Consider the following 23817-nt stretch of genomic DNA (forward strand, 5'->3'; position numbering starts at 1 on the left):
AACCATAGCTGATGGACAGGGAGTGGAGAAATCCCACTTAGTGCATGAGAAGAGCAGTTTTCATTATACCAAGTCCATATTTTCAGAAGATGACAGCTATTAAAAGACATACAATAACTAAAGACTGTTTTTCAGTATATTTGCAGGTAAAATGTGAAATAGTTTGTTAGTTCTTCAGGGAAGCGTAACAGAAACATGCTGGATTAAGATGCAGAAGCCATTCACTGCAGATATTTGCCAGACATCCATTAGGATTGCTGGAGAGAATATTGCACTGCCGGTCAATCGGGGAGTTAAGGCCCAGATTTCCTAAGCCTGAATCCTAACTCTGCACTTGATTTCTTGTGCAGCCTTGGACAAATCTCCATTAGTTCAGTTTTCAAAAATGACTATTCCTTTTCAGTGTCTTTTTGGCACATTAAGTCTGAGATGCACAGGGTCTGATCTTTTCAAGTCCTGAGCAGCTGTATTGAATTGGGGGTGTACTGGGTTCAGTCGGCTTTTTGTATTGCAGTCTGGCTATTAAAAAACATTTTCTCTGTGAGACATGATGATGAATTAAATTTTGTTCCTTCAGCAGGCAGCTCACCTCCCCCCACCGCCTCCCCTCCCTGACTAATATATAAGAATAAGGACCAAATTTTTCGTACAATGCTTGTTGTTAAACTGTTCAATCAATGCCTGAGAGCTAGAAAATGGCCTTTATTTAAATATTGAACACTGGCAGCTGCTACAGGAACTGTGGACATTCAGCATCTTGGAGGATTCAGCTCCTGTTTACATGCCTAAATGCGCCTTTAAGTCCCTGGGTCCCTGTAGCCTACCTTTATCTAATATCCATCTCACTGATATCAGATATAGAAGAAAATACAAGAACTCAGGAGACTGATAAAACAATAATAATGAAAGCTACAGAAGTAATTAACAAATCAGAAAGGAGAAAACAAAACAACAAAAAAAAGTTTTCTCAGTTGAATTTTTAATCCCTTGCATAAACCTTCATCATAAAAATTATTCCACTTGCTCCTATGGATAATATTCTATGAAATAAATCTACTCAAAAGAGTAAAAGATTTCAGAATCAAATCCAAGTCATGCTTCCTGCAAGTATTAGTGTAGTACAGACTCATTCTGTACTCCATTCTCTGTACAGAGACTAACTCTGTACAGGCTCATTCCAAGTGCTCCATGCAGCTACAATCAGTTGATGTTTACTGAAATATTTCAGTATGAGCACAACAAATGGAACAACCCTGAAACCTTTCATTTCCCTAAATCTGACTTTACAGGAACAGTGCCAACTCACTTTAAGCTTTATGGAAGGGACTTTTCTAGTGTGTGGCTAAAACACAGCCATGAATAAATCCGAAAACCTTGCAAATAATAGAGGTTTCCACAGATTACTACTTCTGTATTCATCTATAATTATTTATGAGAATAGGGATTCTTGTTTGGTTAATGAACACCATCTGCTAACCAGACAGGCAGTAATATGGTAAGACATCTATAAATCATCCCTTGCACAATCTTCAACGACTACTAAGACTTTAGCCAGAGAAAAGCAAAACCACCAAATACATGTTTCCTGAGTTTTCTATTTGTTGACTGATGTCCTAGCAACTAACACCAGGTTAGGTAGTTGTTTTAAGCATTTTTCAAGAATTCCAAGACCTTTACACTTCTAAAACAATAATTCCCCTCCTTTTTTTTTTTTTTTTTTCTCAGTTTAACTGCAAGGCAGAAGTTTCCAAAATGACTGCAAAGAGTCTGCAGAAACTGAGCGTATGCCATAATGCAGTTCAGCTGCAAGAAACTTCCACAGTACAGCTGCCCATATAGCTGTCCATATACAGCAAGACCATGCATTTCTGTGCTGTGATTTTTATTTTTTTTTAAGATGTTCCACTTGGATCAGAATGGTTTCAAATTCACTGTTGTTTCACTGAGACCTGAAGTTATGCAGCAATTTAGAAGTTCTGCCTCCTCATTTTTGTTTATCCCTAAACACCAAATCTTTTTTTTTTTTCCTTTGTTGTCATATACAGCAAAAACTCCATTTATTTGAATAGAAGCAAAATATAATGTGACTTTTGCAAACAATGTAAGCATTGGGAGAAGGTTTGTATTCATTTAATGGTGATGCCAGCAATGGAATAAGCTTAATTAGCTGAGATTATTACATTATAATTTAAACTTTTTATTTTTCAGCATCTGAGTAAATAGGCAGGCTACTCTTCTATGAGTTACATTCTAGGTCAAATAAAATCGACGTATTTCTTTGCTTGCTTATAAAATAGGAAAAGGATAGGGTACATAAAACTGTGTGCTTCAGAACACAGGACTGACATTTTTCCTGCTTTTTCCTCTTCAATGCAAAATCGATGCATATATACACATGTATTTATGTGTGTAAGTATATATGCATATACGTATATGTGTATATATTCAGCCTGAACACCATTTAAATGAATGTAATTTCTTTGATATCTTTTCTGATAATTTGAGCTATCAGCCAAGGCAGATTTCAAAGCTTAATACAAGCATCTCAGGAAAGGGAATTTGTCTTCATTGGTAATGCACAAATAATATGAAAAATACTTAAAGATTAGTTTTCCTTCATTGCTTGTATCTGTGGTGAAATCAAAGAAAGGGATAATGCTATGAGAACTTTGTGGCTAATGAAAACAAGATATTGAATAAATTAGGGATCAAATTCCAAATTCATTTAAAAAAAATTCTATCTCTGAACTATTCTTGTAAGTATCATGTTAAAGTCATGTGTCATCTATATTTTCAAAAAAAAAAAAAAAAAGGCATAACAGAAATGGTTCTTATCTCATCCATGCAAGAGCAGAAACATAATATATAGGCTTTCCTCCGGCTGGCCAGAGAGTTCAGGTATCACATTTCTGCTCTGATACAGAGGTTTCTGCTCTCATGTGCAGGTCAGTCAAAATAGTTTACATATTTGCAAAGAACGGTGGGTCCTTTTTTCAGGTGTTATTCAGCGAATACCCGGGCATAAACTCAAGCAATTTCAGTTTGCAAACAACTAATTAAAGATTGGCAAGATAAGTTCTGCACATTCATTGTAAGAAACAAATTGCAGAGATCTGAGCTTTACCTCTGCTTTTTCGTCTATTTAAAGAAAACCTTTCCTGGGAACATTTGTAGTTGGAAGAAAAGAAGTGGCACATTAACAACAGTTTGACGTTCTTATTCATGGGCTTCACATACCTCATCCAGAGAATATAGATTGAGTTTAGAGAAAATAGAAACCACTCTTGGAGAGAGCATGACTAATCTGAACGCTACCTGCAGGGGATACAGAAAGCTCTGGGCCTCAGACTGCAGCACACCAGCTCTCTGAGCCATTTCGGGTTGAATTTTTTTTTTTTTTTTTAAAAAAAAAGCCTTTGTGGCTATCAGGAAACTCTTAGTAGGAGAAGCTGAGTCATAACTGCCTGTTTAGCTTTAAAATGTTCCCAGCTTTCTTCAGGCTGAGATAAATAGCAACTGGCTTTGTTCTCGTCTGCTGAAACTCCCCTGCCTCCCCGTCCGCACCCCCTCAGGAGGCCAGCCGTGCAGCTCTGCTCGTTGGGAAATCTTTCTGTTTTCCAGGCTGGCAAGGTGGCCTTCCCTTCTGCTCTGTCCTCAGTGGCCGTGTCATTCCTGCTGCCGAGGGAAAGAGAGTAATGCACCCTGCAAAGTCACCTGTAGGACTCCCCACACATATTTTTTTTCATCCCCATTTTTTTTTTTAAAAAAAAAAAACAACAACAACCTGGTTTCCCTTGAGGAAAATTAAGCCGTCTTCTGAAGGCACTGGGTGAAAAAAAGGGGTTGTGAGTTACACTGAAGCCGCTTTCCTCTCCTCTCTGCTGAAGGCTCCTGGATAGGAAACTCCCAGGGGCTTAGCAGGTACCTGAAGGTGCCAGCAGGCTTCAGGGAACCAATTGAACTACCTTTTTCTGTTGTTTTTGTCTCTCCAGAGGGACAGAAGGCAGGATTGGTTTCAACTACACTTAGAGGCTTCTTTTACTCCTTTAACACCTTGACTGAGACTTCTGTAGCTTGACAACAGCCTCATGGCTGCAGGGCAAACCGCAGCGTGACAGAGCGACATGTGCAGCGAGGTGGGGAAGAAGACAGAAAAGAGCTAAGCCTGTGTCAATTCACCTGTAGGGTCACCCTAAGCCATGAAAAGGCCTTTCTGGGTTATAGACAATTATTGTTCAATTGTGGGTTTAAAAAGCAGTTTTCCCGTGAGCATAATAGGATAATGCAGTGCAGCAGAGATGCGTGTCACACAGCTGGCATGCCTGGAGACACCTTCCTCATGTCTGCAGTTAGATGGCTCTTGTCTAGGTTAAACCAGCCTCCTGTTGCTTTCCTCCTTTTCAAACTACTGCTCTTCCATAGATTTGCATTTTGCAGTCCTAGAAGGCATCAGAGCCAACTGTGGCAGAGTCAAACTCAAGTTTTTAGTGAGGAGCTGGAAGACCCCATGGTAGAGATTATGGCAAATGCTGCCAGGGATTAGCAGCCACTCTTTCACGACTGCAATTTTACCACAGAAGGTGTAAAAAAAAGTATTTGTGTTTAATTGAATATCTTGATTAATAGCTTCCTGAAGAAAAAAGGGTATTAAGGAGAGCAACTAGGAGAGTCAAGATACCTTGTTCAAGTAGCAAATTATTCATAGATTTGATAGAGATTAAGGGAGTTTTGCATTTCTGTGTGGATTAGTGAGCAGATCAGGGGAATAGTTTATTGGTTTTACGTTATAAAATGTCTCTTCTAAATAAAAGCTCTGATGCTATCTATCACTTCTGGCATACCACAGTTTTTGCCTCAGGGAATATACAGTTTATGGTTTGTTAGCTGGTTCTATTAAGTATTTTGGGGCTTTTTTGCTGTGTGACAGAACCTTCCCTCTGGAGATGAAGCAAGAGAGATTGATGGAGTGTGGGCTTTACTTACAAAGCTCGAGTGACCCCGTAAAAGCTGTGTTAGCAAAAGATTAGCTAGTGCCTCAATGAAGCCCTTGAGGCCCTACGATGTGGAGAGAAACAAAATGCTGCTGCAAGACAGAGCGACACACACATGAAGTCAGAACAAATGCAAAACTACTTTGCTTTCTGCATGTGATAAATACACAGCCACTCCATTGGCTTCTGCAAAGGTGGTGTTTCATGATGAATGTAGCTGACCTTAGTTTGTCCTGACACTGGAAAGGACTCTTGTGCCTTCTCACCCTGCTGACACCTGCACCTAGGGACTGGGTCAGTGATAGCACCTTCCTAAAAACCAAATCAAAGGAGGCAAGTACAGCATGTATATATGTATAAATGCTGTATAAAACTGCAGCTTCAGGTGTTCTGTCTACTTTGTACTGTCAAATTGGGGCCTGCATTTGGTCCATTGTTTGGTCCATATAATCTAGCTTTTAATATGCAAGAATTTTATCACCTAAGGGTCTGGCGAGTGGGGTTGGGGCAATAATTTCTTATCTGAAAATACATAACTTTTCAAGAATGGCATGTCTGACAATTGCACAGTTACAATTCAATAGAAAAGAATGTTAAACCCACCAAATGTCAGAAAGGCAGTTCATCCACTGTGACTTGGCAGCTGGTAATCATGTTCAGTGGGCTGAGGGAAATTACATTATCTTTAATTTTATGATTTCTAAATCAGTGGGAAATGGCATTTTTACAACAATAGCAAGCCCTTCCCATGATAACTTAGTTTGTGTATTCATTGAGGTCAGTAACAGCTAGGGATGGATCTGATTCAGCTTTTTAGAGCCAATGAAACAAAGTTAGAGGCCAAAACAAAAAGTGTCAAATATTTTTTTTTTTTGCTTTATGCCTCAGTTTCTTCAGCTGTTGAAGCAGATGCTTAGGCGAGAAGCAAAAAGCATGGCAAAACAGAGGGTGAAGTGCTTACTGCACAGGCATTGCCAGCAGGTCCAGCCTGCAGTTCCTGAATTTCTCCTCCCTGCTGGACCTCAGTTCCTCTGACAGAGAAGACCATCAAGCCCAGTATACACACTTGTGCATGAAATTAATGCTTACGCCTATCCTCATTACAGAGTAGTCAGTGAGGTTCTCCAGAGCCCCTCACTGACAAGCTGCTTTGCTCTGTTATCAGGTTGTGGAGGAGAACTCTCTGGCACTTCCGGATCATTTCACAGCCCTGGCTACCCCAACACATATCCAAGCAATAGGGAATGCATCTGGTACATTCACACAACGCCTGGTAGCAGCATTCAACTCACCATTCAGGAATTTGACATTGAATATCACCCAAACTGCGACTATGATGTTTTGGAGGTAAGAGTATTAGATTTAGTCTTCAAAAATACACAAATTATATGCTTTTCTGTCTTTTGCAGGAGCAGAAGTAACAGTCTACTGCAATTTCTCATTTCTGCCGTGGCTAGGGTTATGTTTCGCAGATGTCACAGAAGCCACAGTGCTCTTCTTTTTTACTTTTATGCCTTTGGTGTTGGTATACCTTAATAATGATGGTAGCTTGTATATACTTCATAACATGAGACAAAACTGCTTTGAAAAACTCTCTCTTAAAAAGTTCACCTTTTACAAATAACTGGGTAAAAAAGAGGAATAAAAAAAAAATCAGAAAATAAAATAAAAAGTAAAAGAAGATACAATGTTCTAGTCATTTTAGGATGGTATAACAAGGGGAAAAGAGGCCCAGCTTGCTAAGGGCTTACTGACCTGTAAGAAAGCCAGACAACTGGATAGTCTTTTTATATGTGACATCTTTGTGTTTCTGTTGGGAAGCAGCTAGGTGACCAATTCCTAGCTAATAGATTTGAATAGACTTCAATTGTAGAAAGAAGGGAAATTATTTTCAGGAAGAAATCATTTAGATGATGGATTTTCTAGATGGCTCTCGCTAGAGACATTGGATACCACTAAAGGAACTCTTGGGTCTTTTGCTGTTAGTACCTGGGTGAAGTGTGAATCTTTTTGTAATGAGCCAACAAGATTGATCAAGAGATCTCATACTACTTCACCTTTCTTTTCCTCTTCTGCTGGGTAATGTGCTGTGAGGCTGGCATACAGCTAGATAGCACCTGTCTATACTCACTGCTGCCTATTCTTACCTTTGTAACATAAATTTCTTCAGCCTATGGTCCTTAGTGCACGCTCATCAGCAGCATTCCTGGAAGAATTAACCCACATCCCAGAGCAGGTCTTAAGTACCCAATGGCTGGATTGATGATGACAAACATTTGTGATGAGTAGAAGAATTGTAACATCAGCTTTCTGGCCCTAAAACAGGCTTCCCCAGCTTAGCAATGAAGCTGAAGTCTTGATCAAATGGACACTGTATTTTGACTATCCTAGTAACTTTGGCTCTTCTGTGGGATCTGGATGTATGGAAGTTGTTCCATGATTTTTTCTTGAGTAGCACTGGCAAGTATGACTGTGTGCCACATTGGTGACACCAATCCCTGCAGGGAGCTGACCTGTTTTGGCTTTTTTGGGTATTGATGAAGCCTGTTGCATTGCTCTCTTGCCCAGAGAAATCCATTAAATAGTCAGAAAATCTGAAGTTACTATGTTTAACCATTTCTTGAATAGTACAAGGACAATGTCTACTCCTACAGGTGGTCACCCAGGAGCAGTCAGCATCTGTTGAGATTACAGATGGCTGGCAACCATGTGATTAACGACTTTTTGACTAGTAGAGGTGCTGGCCTAATGTCTAACAAATGGGTCACCTGACACAATTGCTCAAACAAGGTGTTTAAGAGGCTCCTACAGCTTTCTGCTTCATGTCTCTGACCTTAGGTTTTGGGTTTTCTTTCTTTACTACTTCAGATTTAGTTGTTATGCGTTACTTCTTTCCAGCCCGCCTTGTTCATCAGCAAAGATGCCCACCTTGCTGTTTGAATTTTCCTGCACTTCTGCACTCAGAACTGGCATGCCTCTGGGTTATTTGTCTCCTAGCCTTGGCTCATCCAGTTCCCAACACCTGTCTCAGTTCTGCTGACAGATAGACTAACATAAATCAAATTACTGAGGAAGATTGGTTCACGTCTTAGTGCAAGATCAAAGGTTCTGTTTGGCAGTGAACAGTTTATTCTTCCAAACTGCAATAATTTGGTAGAGGTTTATGTAACTTGCCACATACATATTTTCTTGCTTTTGTTATAAAATTACACATTCGCAGCATGATTGATACAGTTTTCACAGAACAAACGATGACTCATTTTAGCGGGGGAAAAGAAAGAATGTTAACTGTTTTCAGAAGCTGTTCTATCTTGTAGCCTTCTTTTCTGTAGTTGTCCACATATGTCCAGTCTGAAAAGCACACACATGACAGTTTGGCAAGTGCTAGGAAGAACAAGGTTCCTGGTATGCCTTTGACACACACCGTGTTTCAACGGTCACTAGAGTTCCATATTCTTTTCACCCGCACATTATCTTTCCAAGGGTATCCTGCCTATCAGTTCTTTGAGTTTTAAAGTCTATGTTTTTTTCATAGTTATTATCCTGATTTCACTTTTTCCTTATCTCTAAATAGTGAGTTTTACTGCTTCCTGTTTTCTTTCAGGCCAAATAACTTTCCAGTTTTAATAGGAAGTCAAAATCAGAGATAAAGTAGCTCTGCACCCTGCTGTCCCTCCCTGTCCAGTTAAGTCTCTCTACTCCCTGAAACAAGAAAACTGCTTTTAGAACATTGCAAAAGATTGTATTCTTTTCTGTTCTTCCAAAACATTATCTTGCAACAAAAATTATTCTAGTAATTGCAAGGTTTGGTGACCTAGACGCCTTTAGTTCTTGCTTAGAAACACCCTCTTCCCTTCCACCTGGCAGAGAATTGTAGGAAAATTCCAAGAGATCTTTCCCATCACAGTACCTTTCCTGCTGGTTTTATTCTTATACCATAGTTTTGTGAATATTTCTCTCTTGCACATTTTTCTGATGTATATTCATTCTTTTAAAATGTAGCCAGTGTCCCTTCCTTCCCTTTGACATTGCTTCCTAAACAAGCTGTCCCTTTCATGTCACTATCCCTTTCCTACCATATGTTTCACTAAGACAAGTTATGGAAATAAAAATTGTAGGAAATCTTCAATTCTGCATACTCAAGAGTTTGAAAGGTTCCCCTAAGCATCCTTCTTGCCCGTTTCATTAAACGGTAGCAGTCTGTCTTTCTCTCTTCCCTGCCAGATTCCACTCCTTTCATAAACATTTAGAATCAATTTTTAAGTTGTTTTTAACTGTTTTCTAGAAATGTTTTATAGGAATAGAAGCCATCATTTTTGATGTAATGAAGGAGTTAAAAATATTTTAAGAGCTTCTATTGAAAACACATACAGAGAAAAATGACCATACCTGTGTTGTTGAATTATGACATCTTTTTCTTAATATTTACCAGGTTTTTGTAAACTTTAAATATGTGCTGACACAGCAAGATGTAACAGTGAGCTGAGAAAGAAAGAACCCCCTAGGACCAAGGAGAATGGTCTCAAACTAAAAGAGGATAAATTTAGACTAGACATGAGGAAGAAATTCTTCACTGTAAGGGTAGGGAGGCACTGGAACAGGTTGCTCAGAGAGGTTGTGGATGCCCCATCCCTAGATGTGTTCAAGGCCAGGCTGGATGGGTCCTTGGCCAACCCGATCTATGTGGTGGCATCCCTGCCCATGGCAGGGGGTTGGAGTTAGATGATCCTTAAGGTCCTGTCCAACCTGAGCCATTCTATGATTCTATGAACCTTCTAAAACTACTACACTTCCAGACCTTTACCAGATGCTTTGGTCTTCTCATTTCTTTTCATAAAGAACCACCAAGTATTAATGTAAGCTGATTTTCTGTCAAAGCTGGGCTCTCTCTTTGCTGGCAGTTATATCTGAACAAGGATAAGTTTTACTCCCAGAAAATCTGTGTCATGAGGGTGACCAACCACATAAAAACAGCTTTCTGTTGCTCATAACTCTGGAATGCTGACTGTTAACAATAAATGGAGCTAACAGGGCAGAAGCAAATGATAAGAACAGATTAAAACCATGAGCTTTATGACAGAGTCCTGCGTTCCTGCTATGCCATCCAACTTTATTTTATTTCAGGATCAGTTGCTGTGATCAAACTAAATGTTGTTATTTTTATTTTAATTTTTATCTGTTTGCAGCTCAGATATCCTGTGACTCTTTGTGAACCACACCCTGGAATTCATTCTTTCCATCAATCCTCTTTTCCCTTTTCCCTCTTTTTTTTTTTTTTTTTTTCATGTGGTAACTGTTGGTTTTCCTCTTTGTAGCCAAAAGTAACATTTTATTGTTTTTTGTCATGGAAACACTCTAAATTGTTTTTGCTCCAGCCCTTGTGAAACCATCTGATTAACTGAACCAGCATAAGTAAAGAAATACGCTCCTAAATGTAAGGAACATGCCTTTGACTAGTGCTTTTTATTTTGAAATTGTGCAGAAGGCTGTTGCGGAACAGCTAACAATGTAAAGGAAACACACAAAACTCAGACTCCCCTCCGTATTTCCTCCCCATCCTAAATTTTTTTTAACAGCCCAGTTTTAACTAGAAGTGTCGAGCTTGGGCCACGTTCATGTCTGAGGTAATACTAGAAATCAGCAGGGTTTATGTCAGAGTTGGGTTTGGTCTCCTTGCCTGTGGTGTGCAGATGGCTGCAGGGAGCACCAGGGGTGGTGGGAGAGGCTGGTCCATGATGCATATTAGATGCATATTAGAAAGTCCTGCTGTTTCCTCTGTCACATAGCTTCTCTGGGCAGGTTTAGCTGATTAAGAACATGTGTTCCTGCTAGGTCCCATGCTGTTACTCTGACACAAAGAGATATACCAGAAACACATTTTAAAATTCACATTTTGTACAGACTTCTGACAAATGCAGTTGTCATTGGGCCTCACAAGCAGCCCCAGCAGTGACATTTTACTGAAGACACTGAGCTTCCAGCAGACAAGCATGCTTCTTTCCAGGACTGTGACTCCTTCCTTACAGTCTTAATCTGAGCTGTGACTTCATCCGTTCTGACTTCTGAATGCCTTGAGAGGATCAATTGGACAGAAGAGCAATTATCCATTCAAGCCATGCAGACTCCCTGCAGAAAGCAAAAAAATTGCTGGTTTCAATCAAAATTAAAATATTTAGGCTATTAAGCCTGTGTAATCAGCCACTAAAATAAAATACAGTTTCTGAACATCTAAGAGACCATGAAGAAATAAATTCCTTCTTTCTTCTGGGGATGGAAGCTTCAGCTTCTAAGTGCCACATTACCCTGGCATCACTCAACATTTTTTTCCAGTTAAAATTTCTTTGTACTTTTAATGGCAGGCACTGTGAGCAGCTAGTGCGCACCCAATCAATGAAATTACACAGCAATGCACTACACTTATCCCTGGAGGTGGTGGGACTAGTTTGGCTATTTGTAAGTCTTGCTCAGATATTTAGATGGGACACAACACAAACTTCGTCTGAAGTTAAAACATTTCTGGCCAGAGCTTATTAAAATACTGTGTTTGCCTCATCCAGAGGGATCAGAGGTGAAAGGGACTTATAGAAGACTGGTTCCTACAGCACTGTTGCTTTCTGAGAGAGATTAATGGATTGCTTTTTTTTTGACCTTTTTTATGTTTGTGAGACTAAGAAAATATTGGTGCAGATTTAGGATGCTACTAGTGGGAAAATCTTGATGGGATCTGTTGACCTGTCTTCCTGTTCCCTAGTTTTGTTGTTAGAACTTGCCATTCTCTAGTTTAGCTTTAGGATTTCTTACATACTATATGCTGATACAAGCAGAGTATCTGTTATTGTGCTACCTATTGATAGTTCAGTTGCTGAAGGACAATAGCACACTCTTATTTGTCTCTGTTTAACATTTTTCACATTTGAGGTTACTGTCAAGCTGTCTTTTGCAGCTGCTATCTCATGAGGGACATCCCAATGGAAGGCAGAGACCACAGTCTCAGGTGACATTTCGTTAGCATGCAATGAGCCACTAGGCACCAAAATCATGTCTGGTTTTGAAAACTGTGCTGAGCATGTGTGTTTTCTTCAGCAGTGTGAGGGAAGATTAAGGAATAAGAGCTAGTTCCACCAGTTAGAAATGGTCTCAAACTAAAATCCCACATCCCTCCTGGGAAAAAAAGAAAAAAAAAAAAAAGAAAAAAAAAAGAAAAAAAAAAAAGATTAACAAGGCTCCAGTGCTGCCATCTGATTCGCTTGAATTGGTATAAAATTTAATATAAAGTACACAACACTGACAATGATGTTCAAGAGAGTTGTGATTTTCTGGTTTGTAACTGCCTGAGGTACACTTTTCTGAATAAGAAATACCAAGTCTTGAAAGTCAAAACCTTTCTTTTTCTTTGTAGCAAATATATGATACATATCCTTGTTTCCATAGAGTATTATTAGATTGTAGTTTACCTGACCAAAATTCTGTGGCTTGGATTTTGGTTTCACTATTTAAGTCAATAAAATTGCAGAGTTTTTTGTTTTATTAGAAAGTGATGAAATTTAGCCCCAACTTAAAAAATAAAAACAAAACAAAAAAAAAATCAGTCTTAACTGTGCCTTTAAACATAAAGGGTACAAAACATCAGCACAAGTTCCTGCAAATACAGTTTGTCTGCACAAGCACCAAAAAATATATTTGTATTATCCCCACAAAAACAAGGTGCTAACTATGGAGTGATGGGGGAAGAAAAAGGGTAGCAAAGCCCTCAGTGCAGAAAATTATCATTTAATGCAAGGCTGTTTTGAAATCAGCTAGTATTTTGTACTTGTTTTGATGGTCTGGATGTCAAGTAAAGTTGCAGAGAAAATAACTTTCACAGCCACTTTACATTTACGAATGTGGAATCACTTTCAATACTTACAAGAGTTTTTTTTTAATCCTACCTAAACATTCACCTCATATTCTGCACGTCAGACAGCCTCTCTGAAAATGTTGACAGTGTTTCTTCCACTTTTAGGTCTATGGTGGCCCTGATTTCCTCTCTCCTAGACTAGCCCAGCTGTGTATTTCAAGATCAGCAGAGAACCCCCTGCGAGTCTCCAGCACCGGCAATTCGGCTTTAGTCCGTTTCAAGACAGATGCAGCAGTGACTGGGAGAGGTTTCAATGCCTCCTGGCAAGAAAATCCAGGTGGTGAGTGTACTCATTAATACCATGAGAAATTCGGGAAGTTTGAGAATTGAGGATCAGCCATGCAAGCATGTAAATTAGTCAAACAGCATGGGATTAAAAGCTAAAGGTGAATTGGAGTGTTACTGGATTTGGTCACACTAAGAGATATTGGAAAACACCCAGAGAAAATAAATGAGAAAGAAATCATCTAACTAGCTCAAATCTAAGCCTACATAAAAATTTTGTTACAGCCTACCTTGTTAGGGGTTTCTTCTCTGTGAAATTAATCAAGACATTCCTGTAATCGGAAAAGAACTTTTGCGTGGCAGAAATTCCCCCTCTCCTCCCAGAGCCATGTATTAGCTGAATAAGTGCTGGTTTTAAATTATGAAGTGAAAAATATCTGAAAATATGGATTTACTTGGAGTACTCAGTTAACTCCACAAATATTTGGAGTGATTAGTGAATACTTGAACTCTATAAGGTTCATCCATCCCCTGTGTGATTATTTGTTCAAAGCCTTACTGCTAATCAGTGAAAGATGACACATGCTTAAAAGATCCAACCACATTTCTCTATATGGGAGTTCTTATGAAAAGGCTAATTATCAGTAACTAATTGCAGTGAAAAGTGAGGAGAGGCAGATTTTAATTCTTGCATTTTCCTTGATTAAGCATACTGATTCATTCACTTGTCAAGGTTTATACTTTTCTATTCTCACTTTGTGAGAAAGGCACAAGATTTATTTTTAATAAAGGGACAGTTTACAATAGTCCTTTGAATTAATCCCCTTCCAAGATCTGGCAGCTTATTTTTTCTAGTTAGGCCCCCTGAAGCTTTCTCATCTCTTTACATCTTGCCTGTTGTACTCCAACCCCCCTCTAGCCTCTAAATACCCTCTCACCAGAACACAGTAACACTGTAGTTTTTATCCTTCCAGCAGGCTGTCTCCATCTCCAGCCGTCCCTATGTATTTCACCCTCCTCCCTTTACAACATATAAAAGTCTATTTGTTTGTGTTAGTCCTATTGAAAGCCCTGGCACTTCCAACACAGGAGCATCATTCCTGGCTGTTCAGATATTCATGAGCACTGGAGCATGTTCTGGTTATATCTGGGCCTGAACAGGAGTCCTCAGGAAGCCATCAGCTGCATGGATAAAGAAGCAGCAACTTGAAGCTTGCAATTGTTTTACTGCTCATGGGGAAAGTGGAACTCTTAACTGTCTTGATATTTTCAGATTTATTTTTATTTTTTATCCCCTATTCTTAGCTAGGCCTTGTCCTTACTCTCTGAGTATGCTAGGCTAGCCATTGTCACCTATGCGTAAAAGGTCTGTGGCATTCATGTGAGTGCTATTTTAAATAGCTTTTTTTATTATCTCAGACAGAGGAATACCAGCTCTAGTGTTTCAAACTCTGGGACATCTACTATCCACCTTGGAGCTAGAAAGGAACATTACTCAAATGCATTGTTGTTGCATATTCATCAATAGTGATAAGGTTATGCTTTCCTGGTAATCGTTTGCCATTGATTTTCATTGCAAACAGGGCCTTGCAATAGTTGGAACACTCACTTTGCACAAGTTTAAGGCAGAAAATATAAAGATGAAGGTGTTCTTCCCTTAGTTTAAAAAATAGAAGTGAATTTCACTAAGGATAAAAGAGCTGTTGTGATAAAAACTGTTTATGTCTTTTTCAGGCTGTGGTGGTATTTTCCAAGCTACCAGTGGGGAAATCCATTCTCCAAACTATCCTGAGCCTTATAATAACAACACAGACTGTTCTTGGATTATCCAAGTTGACTACAGCCACAGAGTCCTATTGAACTTCACAGATTTTGACATTGAAGATCACCATTCATGTAACTATGACAACGTTGCAGTAAGTAACAATAGAAATTTCAAACATTTCCTTAATGAGTCTGGTGAAATGCTTGCAAAAGAGGAAGCTTACTGTGCAATTTAGACTGCAGTTTGTTTCAGGCTGTTAGTTGCATAGTCATGTTCTGTGTTTATTCACTGACGAGTTAAGGCTCAAATTTAAGTTGATTAGTTGCAACTTCCCTTTGTTTCACCAGCGAAGCAGACTTCACAAAAGCATATCTGCATTCTTCCAGGTTCCCACGTTCAGCTGGAAGAATCTTTCCTTGAAAGCAGTGCATGCCACATCCTAGCACCACATTTTTCTTTTAGGGAGGGAGGGTGTTCTAGGCAGTACTATAAAAATAACCCAATATATAGATGGCTGTTATGACACCTTTCCCATATTAATTATAGTGTACTTTACCACAGCTTGCTCCAAACCATGGATGATGGGCTGCCCATGTATAAGGAGCAGATTGACCACACTGTGTTCTCAGCAGAGAGGGAGGTCTACATCCAGACATAAACTGGGCTGGCTGGTTTTCTTTATGTTTACCCCGTGTGTGTTCAGGTGCTCCTTAGCTATCTGCTTAATTGCTTCATTAGAGACACTGCTCTCTTAAAAGCTGCACATTGTTACTGGTTTGTGAGCTTTTGTTGATGTCACAGAAATCCAAGTTGCTGCACAACCAGTGCACAACAACTAAGAACTCTCCAGTTTGCCCTTTGGGAGCAGGGACATGAAATCCTGACCTTAGATGTCAGATTGCACTTCTCTCAGTACAAAGGCATGCATGATCGGTAGCAGTCAGATAAAGCACAGTGCCTGTAGCCAAAATCCAACCAGCTTTCCTCTTCTTGATAAAATGTCATTCAGAGGGAACTCAATTTGGCAGGAACTTAGACCCTTTTGAAAACAGCACCAATTTTAACAGCATTGCTTCGTAAAGCTTATTTGTACTGAATCAGAAAAAAGGGAAATGTGTCCCCATTTTGCTGAGCAGAACTGGAGATTTCATTTAGCCACAAAGCACCTTTGTACAGTAAAAGTGTTTTTATTTTTTTTCCTTTTTTATTTTTTTTTTCTGTTCTGAAGCGTAGGGAAGCATGGTTATGTCATTTTATTTAACCATCTAAATATTTAAATACATCACAGGAATTATTGAAAGGGAAAATCTATTGGAAAAAATATTTCAGTCTTCTGTCATATCACACCAAAGTAGAAAATCATTGGCTGACATAAATATGAATAATTTTAAAAATAAATAATAAAAATAAAAAGGAAAACCAAACAAAATAGACACAAAAACATACACAAAAACAAACAAACACAAAAAACCACACTACCACCCCAAAAATCCCACAAATTAAAGGCTAAGTTCTGAAAAGACCTGATATGCAATTTTGTTTTATACCTGATACCAAAGAATGTACCTATCTATCTAAATACATTGTAGAGTACTCAGCTTTGTGAACTCCTTGCAGTTATGGACACAGCTCCCATTAACCTTATAGGCTGGATGTGGGCACTGGATTTCTACTCATTGAAAGGCACAAGCCCTTCAGCTGGCAGGGGAAATAGCTTTGCACAAGGCAGAGTTTGCAGTACAACAATGTGTCCTTTCCTCTACTGTCTTACAAGTACCTGATATTTGCTTCTGCTTTTTGTTTTGCTGGGGGAATGATGGAAGAGGAAATTGCTGATCAGCCCCAGCTGTGCAAACACAACTGAGGCAGGAATGTGAACAGGGAGGGAGATGCAAGTTTAATGCAGGCATCAGTCACTGCTCACCACGTGGAGGGTAGTCTGAAAATGGATGCGGAGAATGCTGATTTGAAACCAAGAGATAACGAAGGGCTCTGGGGCATGAGGCAGGGAATAGCTCTTCAGCCCCAGCATAGGTGGTTCAGCAGGGCAAGAAAGGAGTGGATGGGATTTCTTTCTCTTCTTGGTATGCTAGTGAGCTGAAAATTGCTTGTTTTCAATGCCTGGATGTGATTTGAGTTCATCTCATTACAAGGCTTGGTATATGCTTTGCATGATTATAGGAAAACAGAGTTAGGGTACAGAAATTATGTGAAAGTAGCTAAGCAGATGTATGACTGTGAACAGTTTAGGAATTGCATTCCAGAAGAAGCATAAACAGAAAATATGGGCAGCTAAGGAAGCTGGTGGATTGTTTTTCTCTCTCTAACATAGGAACAATTACTGTGTATGAGTAACACAGTGGTTCCACCCTTTTATATTTCTGATTTTTTTTACTTATTGTCATGGATTTTATTTGCTTTGTAGGTTCTCTTGGGTCTCCTCTCCACCCTTGAGCGTACCAATGTCCTTTTCCTTCATCCTTCCCCAGCTAGACCCACTCATTTTGCCTCGTGTTATGTATGACTCAAGATGTCATGCATAGCTGCAGTGTTGTTTGCCTGTTCTTTGAGCTTCTTCCTCTGGTTTCTGCCCTTATTTATTATTTCTTCTTAAATATTTCTACTGTAAATTATTTTCTATGGGAAACGTGAAAATCTACTTTTTTCTGTAATGTTTTCCATTGCACAGTTATTTTGCGAGCAACATGGAAGGGGTAGATATTAACTTCTGCTGCTTTTTGGCTGTGTTGCAATTCCAAAAGGCCCAGTGCATTTATCAGTTCTGCTCTATGATTTCACATGTGAGTATGAGCAGAACAGGTCTAGGTTCAGTCAAACTAATTTTAAGCCCGTAACTGTAACCCATGGTGTAACTGCTCTGAGCTCCCTCTAGAGTAAATGGACGGAGTGCACAGAGAGTAGTCCAGGCCACCAAAAAGCATGTTCACCATCCACTCCCTGAATTTAGGTGGTTCCTGTTTCTGTACTTTATCAGTTCTCAGATGAAAAACTCTTCATCTGTTAAATGTGGGTTTGTGGCTTTGTCTTTGTTTGTAGCTATGCCTTGATTATATTCTGTAGAAAGCCTAAGGTCTTTGAGAAGATGTTTTGGTGTCACCATGCATAAGGAAGAAATATTTGATTTCTCTCTGTGTACCAGTCTTTCTATCTGGAGAGTGTGTCTTACATCAAGCAAATTTGTTTCTTTGAAGAAAAATAGAAGAAAAGAAATTGTGAACTTACAGAAATTCCTGTATTTCTTGCCATGATAGTTAAGCAGTATTATAGCTGATGGTATGCCAGAAGTGCAGGTCAGCAAGAGTTTCAGTTATTTGGAGACTCCGTGAAGATATGGCTCAAAAGACAGTACTTATAGCACAAGGCACTGAAAAGGGGTGGGAGAAATAGTTGTTTTCAGTGCCTTGATTAAGTAAATGTTATTTTTCTTTCCCATTGCAGTATAACAACTAGTACAGAGGATTGTAGAAAAGTACACTTCTGGGAGCTAGAGAGAAGGTTTATGACTTCCTTTATTCCAAATGCTGGCAGAGACGATCTTCCAGGAGAGGGCAGCTAGAACCCCCCCGTACAAGGAGGTTCTTATGGCTGAGAAGACAAAAAAAATATTTTTTTGTCATGTGCTTTTGCAAAATGTAGGACACATTTCAGCAAGGAGGCAATGAATCATGCAGTTATGTTCATTGTGTAAAAGGGAAGAGAAAAGCAAATTGCAGCTACACACGATATAAAGGAAAACTTGGCTTTTAAGTCAGCGGATGCATCATTTTCCTTTACTCACACAGCCACAGAAATGCATTTCTCAGATGTTTTCAAAATAATTTTAAGAAGCTGCAAAGAGACACAACTTTCCTGAACTAGTGTGTGAATGTTGTGGTTTCTGATCTGGACTGAAGACTGAAATCCTCCCTGCAAAGTAGTTTAAGTAGTTTAAGCTAATAAATAGGAGGTGAGCAAAAATTATGCATCATGGATAAAATATCCACATGCAACTGCTCCTACTTAACTTATAGCAGCAACTCTTAGGAGTTGTGGCAGCTTGGCAGATACATCTTGCTTGGATCCGATTTTTAGCAAGTATAAAGGCTAGGAATTCTTTCCTTTTTTTTCGAAGGAGACACTACTGTTCTTCAAGCAAGCTGCCCAGAAACAGCAAATACACTCGATTTAGAAAATATTCCTCTGACTTCATGCTCTTCTCCCAGTATTACCAAAGAAAGACTTCTTTCTTCCAGAAAGCTCTTGGAATGAAATGTCTGCTTAGTCTCTGACATTACTCATTCTTAATATCCTCCCTAGTGAGAAAACTTAACTATTAGAGTCTTGTAACGGTCCATGTGTCAATGTTCAGATCCTCAGCTGTGCAGAGCAGCACAGATCATCAAAACCAACAGTTTGCATGAACTGTAATGAGGCCCTCTCTCTGTTCTCTGTCAGAGAGCAATGCTTATTCTCAACTCTAGCATTCAGATAAAATCCTCTCACTAATGTCCAGGGAAGGACAGAACCTTAATTCCTAAGGGTTACTTCCTTAGTCATTGCTTTTTTTTTTTTTTTTTTTTTTTTTTTTTTTTTTTTTAACACATTCCACAGCTTGTGGTTTTTAACTCCAGGCAATCTGGTTTATATACAAAATATATGTACAGTGGAAGAATAAACATTGCACAGTACGTATTAAAGAGCTTACTGTGGTGAGATGCAAAGAGAGAAGAAAAGGTTGAATGAATGGATATCATGGTTCTCTTTACAAGGTAGTCATTTGTATAGGCACTGCAGTACACTTAATACTCCATCACAAGGTCCCACACAGCTTGCTAGTGTTATATGCCCGAGGGCAAATGTTTAATTCATGAATACTGCATTGGCTAAGTAGGATATGCCAATGGATTAAACAGGAGTTTTGTCCTTTGTTGCTCAGCTCTGAGGTTTATTTGAGACAGGCCGCCTTTTTCCCAGCTAATGTTTTTGTACATTTTTTTCTCTAATGTGCTCAGGGTCTTTTGAATAGTAGAAGCAGAAACATTGATTGTGTTATACAGTCTAGCTGATTTTTTTTTTAATTCATCAGTGCTACATTGCACAGGTTTGCTGGGATTTGAGGCATTTGAAAGCAAAGGAAGAAAATATTGATAAAAAGTATATTTTCTTCTAACCCAATACCATTATTTTGCTCTAAGTGGGGTTTCATATAGCTTTCAACATCCTAGCAACTATCTTTCAGTAGTCTCACTATTTCATTTTTTTTCTATTTTGCTATAGGAAGCTGAGTCACAGGTTATATACTAAATGGCGTGCTTGCAGTCATGTAGGACATTAAATGCTGAAACAGGAATTTAAGTTAACTCTTGCTGCTGCCCCGTGGCCCGAAAGCTTTTCCTCTGTGGGGCATGCAACTGTGCTGATGCCTTCAGTAATCATCACTGAGGGTGGCCCATGGCTCCAAACACAATGGATCATATCTGCTGGAACGCTGCAAAAGATTAGTGGGATGCTCTGAGCCTCTTGTTGTTGTTGGTTGGTTGGTGGTTATTTTGTGTGTATTTTGTTTTTATAATTTTGATGTCTCTTCAGATTAAACTCAGTGGTTTTGACTTCACTATTCTTCTCTTCCTGATTTTGAAACAAAGAGGAAGGAAACAAAATTATCAGCTGTAAGGGAAAAAAGAGAAGGAAGGCATTTGTGGTAAAATTAAAAGTGAAGTTTTATAAAACCATCTTTGCTGTCTTCCTCTCTTTTTTTAACTGTTCTTTACCCTCTACCTAAGTAGCACCTCACATACGTGTGTGTAATTCAGCACATGAAAGCCATTATAAAGCATCGATATATGGACTCTGATACTACATGCTGGGTACAAGTATCTAAAAACCATCACACCGGTGTCTATTCTTTTTACACACAGTCATAGCTCCTACTATTGCACTAGTTGCATGTCAGAGCCATTTTAGAGGTCTTTATGGTGGCAAGATTTAGGGAATAAAAACTACACAGGTATTAATTTTAGCCATTAACAGATGAAAATAAGTGTATGGGATTATCTGGATTGTTAAAGTAGGACTGCCTACATACCATGTGCATGCAGAGGAAAATTGTTGCAGGATGCATTTGCTTTATAAAGGTTACAGTAGCTTCAGCCTGAAATACCTGGATTTTCTGGAAACAGACACAGAATTAAGGTGCTATGCACAGGTTGTTTGCACTGCTCATACCAGGGCTGTATCAGGATCAAAGCATATGAAACATAAGATAGAGTATAAAATAAAAGTATTCTCAAAATGCCTATTGAAACTCAGTACTTAACCTTTTCGTGACAGGTGTTTGATGGTCCTAGCAATGAAGGACCCCTTCTAAGAAAACTCTGTGGGACACAGCAACCTACTCCTATCACATCCTCCAAGAATCTGATGTACGTCCGCCTGCGCTCTGATTCAACCATCCAGCACAGGGGCTTCAGTGCTCGCTTTACTGAAGGTAGTTTCTTAATTTACATAAGCACATATTTAACCAATCACCAATTAGTTTGCGTTAGAGACAGTCTTTCAGCACAGCTGATACCGGAAGAGTTGCTTCTATACATGCATCATACCAGTGCGTATCTTTAACAGCACTGATTTTTTAAAATTATAAGCTAAAGAATTTAAAATCTAAGGATCATCTTAGATTCTTTGATTGGGAAAAATTGCTTTTATAGAAAGCCATCCAGAATACATCAGATGCTTCTTATTCCTCTTCCCTTGAGGGCCACCTACCCATAACTATCTTGAGAAAAACATGCAACTGGCAGTTTCCCCAGACCTAGTGGCAAAGTAACATTTTATATGTCTATCCATGCATGTAAATCTGAAAAGGTATAAAGCAATTTTGTGTGGTGCTACTGATGAAGTCCATGGATTCAGGTCTGCAAAACTTGCTAAACATCATGTATCCAATTTGTGGAGGACTAGATGGTGTTTTCCATAGTTTTTTTTTTTTTTTTTTTTTTTTTAATACAAAAAAAGACTCCAATGTGACAGAATCTTTCATAACATTACATACTATTTGATGATTATTTTTTCTTCCATAATAACTTTGAAAGCATATTTTCCTCCAGATATAAGCATTTAGTTTTTGCAGAGAAAATCTATTTCTCTTATTTTTTCTTATGATTTTGTTTCACTATATGTTACTACTTTGACACCTAACTCTCCACTCTGCCATATAAAGCAGCTGTGTGTTAAACTCGGAACTGGGGGTTTTATGATGAGTCAGTATGCTTAGAAATTAGGAATGGCAGCATTCAGCACTTAGCCAAAGTTGCACAGTCAGTCAAGCTCTTATGTATGTACAACATTTCACACAAATGCTGGTTTGTTGATGCACCTCACAGAGGATAATGCTAACGGAATGGGATGCTTTCCTTGGACACTGGAAATTTCTGGAGAGTTCTTATTTTTTTCCTGTCTAGTTTCCAACACAGGGAAATAATCAGAAAAATAGGTGTATGATTGGGCTGCCCTGAAAACAAGTTATTTTGGCCCCAAGATTGCTCTTCTTGGCTATTAGATACGGATAAAGATGAGGTTTGCTACCAATTCATTCTGGCTTCTCAGATGGTCAGTCAGATGCAGCAACACCTGTGGAGCCAGGTCAAGAAAGTACAGTAGTACTGGGAGGCAGTCCTTAAGTCTCTTTTTCTACAACTTGCTGTCTTGAATTTTATCCTTATTTCAAATTGCTATAGGATGTTATATTTTATGTATCTTTGCTATGCAATCTAAGATACGGGTTTTATATATACAAATAATTATCTATGTGTATATATGTGTATGTGTTTGATTCTAAAGCATGCGGAAGTTTCATAGAGTCAGATTCAGTTGGGGCAGCAATTTCCTCTCCTCTGTATCCTGCCAAATACCCAAACAATCAGAACTGCAGCTGGATTATTCAGGCTCAGGAACCATGTAAGTAAAAACATCTTTTATAGTTAGCTTGGATGACTAATATCCTCATCTTCTTTTCTATAGTAACAATAGAAAATTCCTCCTTTATTTCTCTAGGAAGTTCTGCATCCTGATAGTTGGAGAGAATGTAGCTCTCATAATCGGTCCTAAATCAGATTTTACTGTAAAAGGTTTAGGGTACTGAGGTAAACAGTTGACAACTTTGTCATCGTAGGTGATTTACTATGACCCAAGTGTTGAAATTATAAATGTGGTGTTGAACATTAAGTGAAGTTGGATTCATCCATGAGAAAATCTAGGGCTTTATATATCATTAAAGCTCTTGTGTTTAGCTGAGATTATTTTGGTCTGGATTTTTCATACTAGCGTTGTGTTACATCAAATCTATGCTGTTAACAAACAATTAAAAAAAATAATAATAATAATGAGAAAAGGTATGGAGGAATTTCAATTTAAAATGCAAATCAAAAAGAATACAAATAAACTGATTTTATGTGTATAGATATACCTTCAGTTGTGCCTGTCAAATTTTAAACAAATTTATGACTGACAGTAAAGCACCAAGCATTTTCCATCAGATACTAGTATTACCTTTAATGCTCAGTATTTCCTTTACATTGTATAAGTTTCCTTAAAAATCTGTACAGTTGGGTCATAGTATCCTGGTAACATGATTTAAAAGTGAATGTTTGTTTTCATAGCAACTACTGAACTTGAGTTGTTCATATGGTATCTAGCCATTGTTATAAACCTGGTTGGAACTTTCTATGATTTTAATAAGTTTATTTTATTTAGTTGTAAAATGAAGGTTAATCTGCCAAAGAAAGCACTAAACCAAAAATCAAGCGATAAGCAATACTTTTTTAAAGCATAGTTTCTTATACAAATACATGAAAAGGACATCAGCAAAACTGTTCCCCGCCTATATAACATTTATTTTTAAAGGCAATCTTTTCCTGGATCCAGGTTGAAAACACAGCCAT

The 23817-nt window shown here is 38.6% G+C and overlaps 1 protein-coding gene across 1 annotated transcript in view; it reads left to right on the forward strand.

Moving 5' to 3' along the window:
• The window catches only part of CUBN (cubilin), a 141638-nt gene that overhangs the window by 55673 nt on the left and 62148 nt on the right, over window positions 1-23817 (forward strand). The window contains exons 29-33 of the mRNA XM_035316223.1: window positions 6157-6338; window positions 12994-13168; window positions 14848-15029; window positions 21209-21365; window positions 22718-22834. Coding sequence (XP_035172114.1) covers window positions 6157-6338; window positions 12994-13168; window positions 14848-15029; window positions 21209-21365; window positions 22718-22834 — 813 coding nt within the window. The remainder of the gene's footprint in view (window positions 1-6156; window positions 6339-12993; window positions 13169-14847; window positions 15030-21208; window positions 21366-22717; window positions 22835-23817) is intronic.

Source organism: Oxyura jamaicensis, chromosome 2, assembly GCF_011077185.1.
Source record: "Oxyura jamaicensis isolate SHBP4307 breed ruddy duck chromosome 2, BPBGC_Ojam_1.0, whole genome shotgun sequence".
Taxonomy (NCBI): domain Eukaryota; kingdom Metazoa; phylum Chordata; class Aves; order Anseriformes; family Anatidae; genus Oxyura; species Oxyura jamaicensis.